Source organism: Bufo gargarizans, chromosome 3 (genome assembly GCF_014858855.1).
Source record: "Bufo gargarizans isolate SCDJY-AF-19 chromosome 3, ASM1485885v1, whole genome shotgun sequence".
Classification (NCBI taxonomy): domain Eukaryota; kingdom Metazoa; phylum Chordata; class Amphibia; order Anura; family Bufonidae; genus Bufo; species Bufo gargarizans.
Genome location: NC_058082.1, coordinates 97,798,206 through 97,814,612, shown reverse-complemented (window position 1 = coordinate 97,814,612; position 16,407 = coordinate 97,798,206). Strand labels below are relative to the sequence as shown.

The following is a 16,407-nucleotide window of genomic DNA, read 5'->3' as shown; positions in this document are numbered from 1 at the left end:
CCCCCCAAAAAATAACATTCAAAAAGAAAAAGAGAACAGATAAAATGCGCTATTCATTGATCTATTGCTTCTCAGCATATTTATCGGTATATGACATTAAACTGTATACAAGGCCATTTGTATATGTTTTGATCCAAATGCATAAGCCTATTCACCACGTCAGGGTAGCATTTCTTGAGTGGGTCCCTACTCTAATTTGGCACAGTACTATGTGGCGACCACCACAAATGCACAAGTGCTCCCGCGGGCAGTGCAACCCAGCAGTCCAACAGTACCCTTGCTGTCAGACCAAGAGCCTTCTATTTGGTCTCAGAAACTAAACTAAAAAAAACAGGTGCCGCTCCAAATTAAGTAAGAGTAAGAACCCACTTGAAAAAAACAGCCTTGGCGGGGTAAGTGATAAAAATGTATACAAATGGCCTCGTATACAGTTTATAAATTATGGTGTTGTACACAATTAATTATGCTGAGAAACCATGAAAATTCCTTCTTTTCTTTTGGAATTTTACACTGCCGGAAAAAAAAAATCTGCCGTGTAGAATTTCAATCCACAGCACGTCAGTTTTTGCTGCAGATTTCCACTATGGATTTCACCCCTTGCGATGCACAGGCTGAAATCCTCAGAAAATCCAAAGCAAAATCCATATGTAAGGCTAGGTTCACAGGGATTATTTTGGTAAGAGGAAAAAACACTGATGCGGCATTTGCATCAGGTTTTTTTTCATGTTTTTCCTGATGTGTTTGGGTTGCGGTTTCGGTAAGGATTTTCAATCCTGGCCATTTTCAATAGAATTCTGGAGGCAGAATGCATATGGAATCCGTGTCAAGAATGGACAGGACAGTTCTTTTTTTCCATAGTGCGGTTTTTAAAACCGCATGCAAAAAAAAAAAAAAAAAAGCCAGTATGGGAGATTCTCCATGCGTTTTGGCAAGGATTTTTTGGTGCAGAATCCACCAACATCCTTGCCTAAAATACTCCTTGTGAACTTAGCCAAGTCATATGTATTTTGCGGCAGACTTAGGCCTCATGCACACCGCTGTTGCCTGGCCGAGCCCGTAGTCCGCAATATACAGTCACCAGCTATATGCAAACTGTATCATGGATGCGGACCCATTCATTTGAATGGGTCCGCGATCTGGGAGGTACGGTGCGGATCAGAGGCACCGATTGGAAGCTCTATGGAGCACTTCCATGGGTTTTCTGTCCATGCCTCTGCACCACAAAAAAAGTAGAGCATGCACTACTTTCTTGCAGTGCAGACCATCAGATGCAAATCGTCAACCCCATTCAGGCGAATAGGTCAGTGCCCATGCATTGCAGTCGTGTGCATGAGGCCTTATCCTTCATAAATTACATCCCATACTACTTCAACCTCCATGAACATAGGAAGTTTGAACCTGGCTGTAAGACTTTTCATATCCGTCCAGATTGAATTTACTTCAATATGTGATCAGTGAGATGTTTATATTTTTTAGAGTATTAATTGCCCTAATAATAAACACTTCCTGAGATTTTACATACATTTGAGAATGTGAAAAGGGGTTATCATTCATTCATCTATTTTTAGATTACCACATTGTTCATAACATAAAATAGGCAATAAATGAGAATAAAATATACACCACAATATTACTAATATTAGTGAAGCTGAACGGTAATTACCAACCTACTTCTCGGTTGTATGAAGTATGTTTCTGAAATGTGCCTTACTACTCTGTAATTGTTTCCTCAAACTCTGAGTCATCCCATGCCTGGGCTGCTTCTTACAGATATGAATCATGGCTATTCATGGAAGAGGTTTGTGGTCACTGAACAAGCAGCAGTAAAAAAAAAATAGAATGTATTGCCTTGGTTTTTCTGTGGAGGCAGCCTGAGCCCACCCCCATGTCCGGTGACGAGAAGTCAACCAACCCCCAATGACTACAGCGGCACCCAGAATAACAACTGCCCTGACCAGTCTTTTCTGCAGCCCAGTGTAGTGCTGACAGAAAATCACATAACTCTGCTGGCCAGTCAGATGAGTCTTGGTTTTTTTTTTGAATCTATTTGCAAGGAGTGCCAAGTTCTTCAAACCTCTATCATAGTTGCCAAAGTCCGGTATTTTCAGAGACAATACTGGCAAATTTGGCTTGTTCTGGGTCAATATGAATTGAGATTAAGTGACCATCGCCCAGAAGTGGACTTTCACAGGTGAGTTTGGGGCTTACCATAAATGCTCTGAATTTGCCAACCGTAATTTTGGTAAGTTTGCTCCACTGAGTCACTGTGTGGCATGTGGGTTAGAAACTAGGTGAGAAAATATAAGTACATACTGCTAAAGACATTAGGCTACGAACCCCCACTGCGGTGGCTGCGTGCATCTAAAATCACCCGGTTTTCAAACTGCTTGTTAAAAGTGTTTTCCGAGACTTACTCTGGATAGGTCATCAATATCTGATCGGTGGGGGGTCCGACACCCGGGACCCCCACAGATGAGCTGTTTGAGAAGGCAGCGGCACTCGCAGTAGCACAACAGCTTTGCCTAGTCCGAGTGACAGCACGTTCATTGATCACATGGCATAGGCACAGCATAGACCCATAGAAGTGAATGGGGCTGAGCTGCAATACCAAGCACAGCTACTATACAATGTGCAGAGAAGGCTGCTGAATCACAGGAGAGCAAGTGCCTTCTCAAACAGCTGATCAGCGAGGGTCCCGGGTGTTGGACCCCCACCTATTAGATACTGATGACCTATCCAGACGGTAGGTAGTCAGTATTAAAGTCTCGGAAAAACCCTTTTAACTGGTGTGGGGATTCACGCTGGTTGTTAGGACTAGCGGATGCAGTAATCAAACAGCGGTGTTTATTCACACATTGGTGAATAACAAAATGCAGATAAGCTGTATCACAAAACGCAGATGGCTTGGTGTTTGTTCACACACAAGGTAAGTCCATAAACAATAAAAGTCACCTTTTCTCCTGGGTGTTAATTCACACCCTGTTAGCCCTACAGCCTCATCAAGTCCGTAGGCGGCCTGTTCGCCTTTAGAGGGGCCCGAGTCCTCCAGCCCGGCTCAAAGCTCAAATACCAGCACAGCCCTCAGTTCACAGCACACAGACTCCTGAGCTCCACTGTCAGAGGGAGGTAAATCCACGCACCTGGCAGTGCTGGCTGGTTTTTATGCCTGGCAAAACCCGGCCTGGAATATGGGGAGTAGTCACCCACCCAGCACTTTGACTACTCTCAGTAAGAACCATGCCGGATCAGCTATGACAGCCATGCTAAATCTAAAGGTGTCAATTAGCAATAGCTGTTGCTGACACATAAAATACCGGCTCTTACTTCACCGAGGCCAGGAACCTCAGTGACACATACCTTCCATCCACGATGATTCCAGGTACCTTCTTACACTGGCCATAAACCTTTAACAATAATAATGCAGTTTTGCCAGTTCACATCACTTAAATCAATCTGATGCAATTAATCTATATTTTATTGTGGAAAAAAATTAAAGAGAAAGGACGAGCTCTCGGAAGCAAATGATGATGATTATCCATCTCGGAAGAGTTAGGCCATCCTCAAACAAGTTGAAATTCACTATTCTACAAGTTTGTAGACTAGATTGATTACAAATGGACAGCCTTTTACTCCCTGGTGCAAAATAATATGACAGCCAGAGTCCCACTGTAATAGTAAAAATCTGAGAAACCTGACCCCAGCTGTTTAACCCTTCAGTTGCTGCAGACAATTGCGACCGCAACATTCATGTTGTTGCATCAAGGGGGTTCCCTCTGTAAGAATATTAGTGTGATGTGATCATGGATGTGGGTCTGACACAGGTGTCACAGTGTACCATAGGCTTCTGTGAAAGAACAGTGAAAAATGGAGGTGTGACAAACTATTTTTAACGGCCATCACACATTAAGAATAATGGTAGTCTATAGGGTTATTCACATGGCAGTTTTTTTGACTGCCAGTGAATAACGGACGTCAAAAAATAGATATGTTCTATCTTGTCCGTTTTCACAGACCAACAGCCCCCATACAATTGAATGGAACCGTTTTTTCTGTTTCTCAGAAAGGCATCAACGAAAAATGTCTGTCAAAGTGTCTGCTATTTTTATTTTGTATTTCTAATTGACAAATGATAGGTACCCCAAAATGGTGGTATTGAAAATAGGTACATTGGTGGATTTTTTTTTATTAACAGCTGTTAAAATGCGACAATGAAAAAAACAAAACAAATGTTTGACTCAAAAAAGGGCAGGCCTTAAGGGGTTAAACAGTTGTCAATATTTCCAGGAGTTGGCCTCACAGCAGATTCAATCCAAGGTCAGACCATTTAATGCTCAGGAATAAAAATCCAAGGCCTCTGTAAGGACATTGAAAGTTTACATTCATGACAACATGGCTAGAAGACGACTGAACAAATATAGCTTCAACCCCTTAATGACCAGGCTTGCTTGGGCCTTAACAACCAAGCAAGCCATACAGTTTTTTTTTTTTTTATGTTGACGCAGCTGTATGGGGGCTTGCTTTTTGTGGCATGAGTGGTATTTTTAATGCCACCATTTTAGGGAACATTCCTGATTAAGGGTTCATGCAAACAACATGCGTTGCAGAGTCTGAGAAACACAGTCCATGTGTCGGCTGCATCTCCCCAACCAGCAGCAGCCCCTAAGACTTAAACTGACTACATTATAATGTTGTAGCATCCCCTAGCTTCAGAACCTTCACACACAAACCTTAGCAGCCCTGGCTTACACCGTAAACTCGTTTTCTCCAGGAGTGCCGAATGCCTAGGGAGAAAAACTCACACACCCGAAAATTTCCTCCATTTCAAATTTATGCAAAGAACCTATAACTCTGCCCTACAGCTCGCCAAACAGAACTACTTCACCACCCTAATCTCCTCACTGTCCAACAACCCAAAAACACTCTGACACTTTTCACTCCCTCCTCAGTCTTAAAATGCAGGTGCCTATCACAGACCCTGTGCTGAAGATCTGGCCACCTACTTCACAGAGAAAATAGAAACATCCGGAATGAAATCAGCTCCCAGCCACTAAGTGTCATTGATCACCTTTCCCCCTGCATCTCCTCTGGCTCACTGTCCATGTTTGACCCAGTCACGAAAGAAGAAGTGTCCAGGCTCCCCTCTTCTTCTCGTCCTAGCACATGCATGTCTGACCCCATTCTCTCACATATACTCTAGTCTCTCTCTCTCTGGCTGTCACCACTCGCCTAACACAAATCTTCAACCTCTCTTCTGGTATCTTCCCCTCTTTCAAACACTATCATTACTTCATTATAAAAAAAAAATATATTAATCTCTAAACTCCTGGAGCATTTGGTCTACTCTTGCCTCATCCACTATATCTCTGTTTACTCTCCTTGATCCATTACAATCTGGTTTTTGCATCCTACATTCTACAGAAACTGCACTCAAAGTGACTAATGACCTCCTGACAGCAAAATGCAACGGCGACTACTCTCTGCTCATTCTCCTTGACCTCTCTGCAGCTTTTGACACCGTAGAACACCATCTCCTACTGACCATGGTCCAATCTATCGGCCTAAAGGACAATGCCCTCTCCTGGATTTTTTCAAATCTCTGACCACTCTTTCAGTGCATCATTCGCTGTCTTCACTTCTTGTCCTCTCCCTCTTGAGGTTGGTGTTCCTCAGGGTTTAGACCTAGGCCCTCTCCTCTTCTCTATCTACACAGCCCCAATTGGACAGACCATCAGCAGATTTGGTTTCCAGTACCATTTTTATGCAGATGACACACAACTATACATTTCATCCCCCGACATAACCCCTGCTTTATTAGAGAATACCAGTGACTGTCTTTAAGACGTCTCTTACATCATGTCCTCTCTTTCTGTAACGGAATCTTTCAAAAACTGAAATTCTTGCCTTCTCTCCATCTACTAACCTACTTAAACCAGATATCTGCATCTCAGTGTTTGGCACTACCATTACACCTAGGCAGCATCCCTGATGTCTAGGTGTTATATTTGACACTGATCTTTACTTCAATCCCTATCTCTTGGCCATTGCTTATGTCACCTACATCTCAAAAACATCCTAGAATCCACCCCTTTCTCACTATGGAAACAACAAAAACTTTCATTGTTGCCCTGTTCCATTCCAGTCTTGATTAACGTAACTCACTATTAATTGGCTTCCCCTTCACCAGACTTTCCCCTCTCTGATCTATCGTTAATGCAGTAGCCAGGGTCACCTACCTGTCTAACTGCTACTCCCATGCCTCTGTCCAGTGCCAGTCATCACAATGGTTGCCCATACAGTATATAAATCGAATTTAAACTGCTCGTTCACACCCACAAAGCTTTCCACAGTGCTGCACCCCCTACATCTCTTCCCTCATCACTACTGCCCAACACATGCTCTACTCTCTCCAAACGATTTACGACTGACATCCACCATAATTCTAATCTCTTACTCCTGGCTCCAAAACTTCTCCCGAGCTGCACCAGTTCTCTGGAATGCCCTGCCCCAAGAAATTAGGTTAAATCACAATATACACAGTTTTAGGCGCTCCCTAAAAACACATCTTTTTAGAGTTGCCTATCACATCCCCTGATCTAACTCCGCTCTATATAAAGCCCAAATATCATAATTTCCTTAACATAATCCTCCACCAAACTCTCCACGGAACCCAGGCACCCAAAAGCACTACAGATATCAGCTGGTGACTGGCTCATGCAGCTTTATATCTTCTCCCCTATTTTTCCAGAAGGCTGGACCATTGTACATAAGAAGCATTTTTACCTTTTCTGTCATCCCTTTGCCCTCATAGATTGTAAGCTCTTGCGAGCAGGAACCTCATTCCTCTGGTTCTAATTATTGACTTGTCTATCGCTACGTTATTTATGACTATTCGTACATGAACTCCAGAATTGTAAAGTGCTGCATAATAAGTTGGCACTATATAAATAAAGATTCTTATTATTAAGATTATTATAGTGATTTCTGATGGAGTGAGGTCCTATCTGATTGCAAGTCTATTGTACTGTACTCACATCATCATGTAGGCCTGTGATCAGGGAGAAACTCACTGCATCAGAAATCAGTATGTTAGCAGTCAATTCAGGTCAGAGGAGCCACCATCGGTTTGAGAGATATGGCTGACACTCAGGCCGTGTTTCCCGGACTGAGCATGTTCGTGTACTTGAGCCCTCATTTTTATTTATTCTTTCTACGGGGAGTGTTAAAAAGACCAACAAGTCTGCTGTTGATTTTTGCTTTTAAAATTTTAGTTTAATAGTATAAATACTATTATCTATTAATACTATTATCTTTATTCTACGGTACCAAGTATCTATAGTTTTTTTTATGTTTTACTAAAAAATCCTTTGTTTGTGGTGCCATCTTCTAAGCCATACTGTATCTTTTTCATTTTTCCACAATCAACAAAGTTGAGTGAGAGCTTGTTTTTTTCTGGGATGAACTTACATTTTCAGTGGTACAATTTTTAGGTACATGCAACTTTTTAATCAAATTATTTTGGCGAAATGATAAAAACAACAACTTTGACATTGTACTTGGCTTCTGGCTGCCACAGCAATCCTTTGGCACCAAATGACTGCATTGCATGGAGGGTGATGGCGAGATCAGTCATTGTGACAAAGTTTTAAAATGCCATGGTCATTATTGACCACAACATCTAGGGGTTAAATGACTGGGTTTGGATCATCTCTGATCCTGACCACTGCAGCAGGCCCTTGACTGTCAGTTATGGACAAGTTCTGTGGTGATCACACATGTACATCAGCACATGGTAAATAACCACATTCCCGGACATACGTACATGTACTGTACGTGAGAAAGCAGGAAGGAGTTAATGGAAAGAGGGCAAAGGAAAAGCCCATTCTCTACCGCTAAAAATATGGTCGCATAACTTGCAAATTTGCATCTTTGACCTAATAAAACCAAGGTGAGGATGTCTGATCATCATACCACAAAATGAAATTTATATTGTATTTTTTATTGGAATATTCTTTTGTCCAGAAGCTTAGGCCTTGTTCACATTTCAGTGTTCATTTGAAGTCTGTGAAAAAATTCATCCACGCTCCATCCGTGAAATTGTCTGTGAAGTATCCGTGTTTTGTCCGTGTGTCCGTTGTTTGCCCTCTGTCTGTCATCCATATTCCACAGGTACTGCTTATCTAAAATATAATTTCAAAATCATCTCCTATCAGTGGTCAGTGAAAAACGGACAGACCACAATAGTGCAGGTCTCAATGATTTTTTCACTGACCCACGGTTAGTAAAAAAAATACTGGTGTGAGAAGAAACATATTAAAGGGGTTGTCCGGGTTCAGAGCTGAACCAGGACATACCTCCATTTTCACCCAGGCAGCACCCCTGATGTTAGCATTGGAGCATCTCATGCTCCGATGCGCTCCCTTGCCCTGCACTAGATCACGCAGTGCAAGGGCTCTTTTGTTTACAATAACACACTGCCGGGAAAAAGCTTCCACCCATCAGTGCCACTGACATCACCGGGCTTCCTGGCAGCCCGATGGAGAGCCCGGTTTCTACAGAGGACCCTATCTGGGGAGGGTTTATACTATAACGAACACTTATGCCTAAACGGCTACTAACCACTCTTGTCCCAGGTACTAAAACTTAACTTTTACGTCTTTATTAAAACAAGTAAGAAAATGTGACAAGTGAGCTAGCTGAAAGATTAAAACTGACTGTAACCCAGAGAGAGGTGCTATTAATGACTGGTATAAAGCGTATATGTGCAGGTGGAGGTGCACTGACCCGCACTGCCTTTCACCACAAACCCTGCTCTATTCGCTAGGGTATTGCACTGTGCTTGATATCCATTATCCCCCCACGATTGGGGTGTAAAATGTGGAACAGGCGAGTTTCACACTAAGTGTTTTGCACCAAGCACACAGATTGCAGTCTAGCGTCGATGGAGTACAGAAGACTGCCCATTACCCCTGATGAAGCCAGATTAGTTGGCGAAACAGGTTTGGGGCGGAATTTAGGTTTTAATTTGCTGTACTCCTTTGACGTAAGACTGCAATCTGTGTGCTTGATGCAATAACACTTGAGCAACAGACCTGTTCACACTAAGTGTTATTGCATCAAGCACACAGATTGCAGTCTTACGTCAAAGGAGTACAGCAAATTAAAACCTAAATTCCGCCCCGAACATGTTTTGCCAACTAATCTGGCTTCATCAGGGGTAATGGGCAGTCTTCTGTACTCCATCGACGCTAGACTGCAATCTGTGTGCTTGGTGCAAAACACTTAGTGTGAACAGGTCTGTTCCTCAACTTACACCCCAATTGTGGGGGGATAATAGATATCAAGCACAGTGCAATACCCTAGCAAATAGAGATGGTTTGGGGTGAGCTGGACCGCAGAGTGAAGGCAAAAGGGCTAACAAGTGCTAAGCATCTCTGGGAACTCCTTCAAGACTGTTGGAAGACCATTTCAGGTGACTACCACTTGAAGCTCATCAAGAGAATGCCAAGAGTGTGCAAAGCAGTAATCAAAGCAAAAGGTGACTACTTTGAAGAACCTAGAATATGACATATTTTGAGTTGTTTCACACTTTTTTGTTATGCATATAAAATTCCACATGTGTTAATTCATAGTTTTGATGCCTTCAATGTGAATCTACAATTTTCATAGTCATGAAAATAAAGAAAACTCTTTGAATGAGAAGGTGTGTCCAAACTTTTGGTCTGTACTGTATATCATGGGATAAATCCTTTAATGGGGTCATTCAGCTTTTACCACAATTTATCTAACCCCATAGAGCACTGTACATAACATTAAAAAAAAAAAACATTCCCCTGCTGTCTGCCACTCCCCAGCTTGTAAACTTCTGGACTGGGTCACTTGGCCTCACTACTAGCACGTAAGAAAGCAGCACATTATTGTTGGGTCATGCACCACCTGGGGACAACTCACTGCTGAGGCCAGCAATTGGGCAAAGTAGCACACCTGAACCCATCAAGTTTACATGCCAAGGACAGGAAGGAGCAGGGTAGGTTGGATGTCTTTTTTTATGTTATGTACAGCGCCAGCCAGGGCACAGATAAAAGCTAACAACCACTTAAAGCTAACAAACTAGGGCTGTGAGGAAAATATCTCAATGTGATGTATATGCGTTATCATTCTTGTTTGTTAAAAACAAAACAAAAAAAAAAAACGGACTACTTCCAGCCATGGGAAGCTTTGTACTCATGTGACATTGGTAGTCCTACCCATGCTCGTAAATTAGTATGAGTCACAGAAAATAATAGTGATCACAAACTATATGAAAACAGTAGGCTTTCCTTCAATACACAGTAGTCAGATTCTTTTTAATTCCCATATTACACAGGAATCTTATGATGCAACAACAAATTGGGCAGACACAAACAACAAAGGGCCCCTGTGCAAGAGATGTATATACACCCTACAATTTCCAACTCCTAATTTGATGGTACATTCACTCCTCAGCTTTCCGGACTCTTATGAAATCACAGTACCTTACCTAAATAATGGTCATTTTACATGGATTGCTGCTATAGGCAATTATCGGGAACGAACAGTTGTTTCACAATAATTGCCTGATCGTCAGAGGAGGTGAGAGCAATCATCTCCTCTACAGCAATCACTGGTCCCCATAGAGCGATAACCTCCGGCACTCCAGCTGTAGCAAAGCTATAAATCTCAGCATGCACATTTGCAAGGCTGCCCTCAGGACTTCCAAAGAAGTAAATGGAGGATGCTGGGAGTTGTGTGGAGTGTCGGAGGTGGCAGACCCCTACCATAAGGAATCATTGTTTCTGGGCAGCAGGTCCTTTTTTGCACAGGGAAAAGATGATTTTTACGTGCTGGCTGAAAGACCCAAAGAACGAGCACCTTTTCATGGGCCAATTATCAGGAATTCTATGAACACTCATCCCCCGATAACTAGCCAATTATCAATCCATGTAACGGTGTCGTCCACAGATCCCCTCCATAACAGTGTCGTCCACAGATCCCCTCCATAACAGTGTCGTCCACAGATCCCCTCCATAACAGTGTCATCCACAGATCCCCTCCATAACAGTGTCATCCACAGATCCCCTCCATAACAGTGTCATCCACAGATCCCCTCCATAACAGTGTCATCCACAGATCCCCTCCATAACAGTGTCATCCACAGATCCCCTCCATAACAGTGTCATCCACAGATCCCCTCCATAACAGTGTCATCCACAGATCCCCTCCATAACAGTGTCATCCACAGATCCCCTCCATAACAGTGTCATCCACAGATCCCCTCCATAACAGTGTCATCCACAGATCCCCTCCATAACAGTGTCATCCACAGATCCCCTCCATAACAGTGTCATCCACAGATCCCCTCCATAACAGTGTCATCCACAGATCCCCTCCATAACAGTGTCATCCACAGATCCCCTCCATAACAGTGTCATCCACAGATCCCCTCCATAACAGTGTCATCCACAGATCCCCTCCATAACAGTGTCATCCACAGATCCCCTCCATAACAGTGTCATCCACAGATCCCCTCCATAACAGTGTCATCCACAGATCCCCTCCATAACAGTGTCATCCACAGATCCCCTCCATAACACTGTCATCCACAGATCCCCTCCATAACACTGTCATCCACAGATCCCCTCCATAACACTGTCACCCACAGATCCCCTCCATAACTGTCATCCACAGATCCCCTCCATAACAGCATCATCCACAGATCCCCTCCATAACAGCATCATCCACAGATCCCCTCCATAACAGCGCCATCCACAGATCCCCTCCATAACAGCGCCATCCACAGATCGCCCATAACAGTGCCATCCACGGATCCCCAATAACAGTGCCATCCACGGATCCCCTCCATAACAGTGCCATCCACAGATCCCCTCCATAACAGTGTCATCCACAGATCCTCTCCATAACAGTGTCATCCACAGATCCCCTCCATAACCGTGCCATCCACAGATCCCGCATAACCGTGCCATCCACAGATCCCCCATAACCGTGCCATCCACAGATCCCCCATAACACTGCAAATAGACCTCTAGCACAATTCCCTTAAAATATTGCATTGCATATCGTTATCGCATCCTGTTTGGGAAAACCTGGTCTACTGTGATAATATAAACAATGGGGGTTCTACAAAAGAGCTATTGTGGGGCAAAATTCATATTGTGTTTACACGTGTTTTAAAATGAATGCTTTCGCCTTTTATAAACTATATATAAAGTAAATAATGATGCAATGCTGTGGGGCTGGTATGCAACTTTTTCCAGGGCTGGTTTTTATCCCCAGTCCGGCCCTGTCTGAAACCCTCCTTTGATGCCCCAATAGTTTACATGACTGAATCCCACAGTGATGTCACCGCACACTACCTGTCAAACACACAAATCATTGCAATGCTCACCCGGAACTGAGAAAAATCGGAATAAGAGTCATCGAAAGTCTTGCGATGTGCTTCCAAAAGAGTATCGATAATTTTTTGTTGTTCCTCTGACATTTTGGGTCTTTGTGATTCTCGTAGTGCTTCCTCCTCTTTACGTTTCATTATCATCTCCCGCTTTCTATGGACTTCTTCATCTGTTAGGATAACTAGAAAAATAAAAAATATAGCGTTCATCAGAGGAAATATCTATCTTTAATGTAGAATATTGGGAAATGATTAATAAACATTAGTGATCTGATTTAAATTGAATACTGAACCCTGCTTTATTAGCTCATCTTTTAAGCTATCAAATACAAATGTAGAAAGTGCCAATTGAACCCCTTAAAGTTGTGACAATTCAGGATGCAACCATTTTTTTTCAGAAAGGTCACAAATAAGCAGCACAACGAGCCCATGAATTTGGGTCTAGTTGATCTAAAAATACCTGGTGCACGCAATGTCAGGTCCTGGCTTAGAATCCCAGAGTATGCAGTAAAGAAAACTGCAGAACTCGTGTTTGGCGCTGGTTTATTACGTAACCAGTACCAAACATAGCGACGTTTCGACTTCAACTAAGTCTTTATCAAGCTTGATAAAGACTTACTGTAGTTGAAGTCAAAACCTCTCTTTGTTGCTGGTTACTGAATAAACCCCCTTTTTATATGAACTGGAGGAGTGCTGCAGTTCTCCTCACCATTTTTTTCCTCACCTCCTTCGGATAGCCATAACTTATTTTTTTTTATTTTGCCTGCCTCCAAGACTTGCTTTTTTCTTAAATATATATTTATTTTGCCTTTTGATACACATAAAAAGAACAACAAAGAAAAAAATATCCAAATATAAAAAAATCTTGAGTAACAGCAACATAAAGGATGTGCATTTCCTACAGCAAGAGACTTTCCTGCAAAAAGCTTAGACTAAAGGCAGGAAGCCAATTATCCAAACATATACCGTAGTATGCCATATACCCTCACACAGTTGTCATGCATGTCCTTCCAGTACAAAAATGTTTTATCCTCTTGTTGGTTCAAGGACCCTAGACCACGGCGCGGTGTCTACCTCTCACCCAATCAACAAGTTGTATATTTTAAGGGCACCATTTTAGGATACCTCTAATGCTTTGAAACTTTTTTGCAGTTTTTGGGGTTTCGCACCTACAAAGAATGTAAGTCTGTAATTTTTATCGTAGGTACACTTCAACTGTGAGAGACAGAATATAATAATTAATTAGCATTTTTTGTATGAAATAAATATTTGATACAATAGAAAACAGAAATTAATATTTGGTACAGAAACCTTTGTTTGCAATTACAGAGGCTAGACGTTTCCTGTAGTTCTTGACTATGTTTGCACACACTGCAACAGGGATTTTGGCCCACTCCTCCATACGGATCTTCTCCAGATCTTTCAGGTATTGGGGCTGTTGCTGGGCTACATTGAGTTTCAGCTCCCGCGAAAGATTTTTGATTGGGTTCAGGTCTAGAGACTGGCTAGGCCACTCCAGGACCTTAAAATGCTTCTAAGGGAGCAACTCCTTAGTTGCCCTGGCTGTGTGTTTCAGATCATTGTCATGCTGGAAGACCCTGCCCATCTTCAATGCTCTTATTGAGGGAAGGAGGTTGTTGGCCAAAATGTTGCGATACATGGCCCATCCATCCTTCCATTCAATATGGTGCAGTCGTCCTCTCCCCTTTGCAAAAAAGCACCCCCAAAATATGATGTTTCCACCCCCATCTTCACGGTTGCGATGGTGTTCTTAGGGTTGTACTCATCCTTCTTCCTCCAAACACAGTGAGTGCAGTCGATACCAAAAAGTTCTATTTTGGTCTCATCTGACCACATGACCACCTCCCATGCCTTCTCTGGATCAGATGGTCATTGGTGAACTTTAAACTGGCCTGGACATGTGCTGGCGTGAGCCGGGGGACCTTGTGTGCCCTGCAGGAATTTAATCCATGACGGCGAAGTGTGTTACTAATGGTAATCTTTGAGACTGAGGTCCCAGCTCTCTTCAGGATATTGACCAGGTCATCCTGTGTAGTTCTGGGCTCAGAATCATCCTTACCCCACAAGGTGAGATCTTGCATGAAGCCCCAGACTGAGGAAGACTCTTCCATTTTCTAATTGTTGCACCAACAGTTCCCAGACTTGTGCAGGTCCACATTTTTGTCCCTGGTGTCCATAGACAGCTTTTTGGTCTTGGCCATGGTGGAGAGATTGGAATGATTAAGTGCGTGGACAGGTGTCTTTTATACAGTACAGCTAACGAGTTTAAACAGGTGCAATTAATACAGGTAATGAGTGCATAGTAGGAGGGCTTCTTAAAGAAATACTAACAGGTTTGTGAGAGCCAGAATTCTTGCTGGTTGGTAGGTGATCAAAAACTTTTTCATGCAATAAAATGCAAAATAATTATTATAAAAAAATTATACAATGTGATTTTCTGGATTTTTTTAGATTCTGTCTCACAGTTGAAGTGTACCTACGATAAAAATTACAGACCTCTCCATTCTTTGTAGTGTATCAAATACTTATTTTCCCCACTGTATGTTAAAGGGCATCTGCCAGCAGATTTGTACCTATGAAACTGGCTGACCTGTTAAATGTGCGCTTGGCAGCTAAAGGCATCTGTGTTGGTCCCATGTTCATATTGCTGAGAAAAATGAAGTTTAAATATATACAAATGAACCTCTAAGATCAACGGGGGCATTGCCGTTACACATAGAAGCTCTGCTCTCTCTGCAAATGCCCCACCCTCTGCACTTGGATTAGCTGTAGGAGAAGTCATGGCCAGGCGTGATCACGTTTACACTGCCTGGCCCTGTCAATCAAAGTGAAGATGCTGCGGCATTTGCTTTTAGAAATAATGGCAATCCCCCTGTTGCTCCGAGAGGCTTATTTGCATATAACATCAACACATCATTTTTCTCAGCAATGCGGGCACATATGAACATGGGACCAACACAGATGCCTTCAGCTGCCGAGAGCACATGTAACAGGTCAGCCAGTGTCATAGGTACAAATCTGCTGACAGATGCCCTTTAATCTGGCCCCGATTCTATCGCTGTGTAGTTCTTACACCGTCCACAGTTGTATTTTGAGTCATTTTGGCTGCTTCTGAAGGGAGACCTATCCTTGGTCATTTAAATTTAACCAAAACACAATTTCATTTGAGAATCTCCCTCTTTTGCCACCGTCACAGTTTGATGCCTTCTGTTCTGTACAAAGGAAAGACATTCCTGCGCAGAGGTATACAGGCCTGTATGACAGCCCACATGCTTGATGGAAACTGGCAATACAAGCCTTTGACATAAGGCTTTCTATTCATTTGAGTGAAAGAAGAAATGATGCAGAAAACAGTCCTAGAATGTGAGAACATTATATTAAAAACGTACATTGCAGAGGAACTTCTGAACAAGAAACCGACAAAGAATGCTTTAGTGTCAAAAATAGATTTAGTAAATTCATTGTGAAATAACTTCCTGTAAAAATTAACCCTGTAAGCACCCCAGCATTTTATGCAAACTCATATTATATATAATTTACTGTGAATGATCCAGTTTATCTTTATACGTTTTACCTCACCTCCACTGCTAGACTGTCCGCTAAGGTTTCAGTCATTAGTTGCTTGCCAAGTCAGGTCAGACAGTTTGTGAGTTTGCTTCCCCTTTTAAAGATGTCAGATCTAATCTTATTTTCTAAATTTGTTCAGCAAACTGGCAAAAGATTAACATTATAATTATATGCTGCCGGTTGCCTCTCGATTATCTATTAGAGGATGAGGATGAAATTTGGAAAGACATGAGCACAGCCATGTAATTTCCTTTATAAGACAGAAATAATTGATTTTTTTTAGAACTTTTAGAAATGCTTACGTAAAAAAAAAAAAAAAAAAATGGCCATATACCGTAGTCTGGCTAGAGATAAATCAAAATGGGTGTTTTTTATAGTACATTTAATTAAAGACT

General features: G+C 42.3%; 1 protein-coding gene across 3 annotated transcripts in view; it reads right to left on the bottom strand.

Annotated features, from left to right (window-relative positions):
* Positions 1–16,407, bottom strand: part of VDR (vitamin D receptor) — a 170,162-nt gene that overhangs the window by 25,895 nt on the left and 127,860 nt on the right. For all 3 annotated transcript variants that reach the window (XM_044287611.1, XM_044287610.1, XM_044287612.1), the window contains one exon: positions 12,422–12,606. In XM_044287611.1, the coding sequence (XP_044143546.1) occupies positions 12,422–12,606 (185 nt within the window). The remainder of the gene's footprint in view (positions 1–12,421; positions 12,607–16,407) is intronic.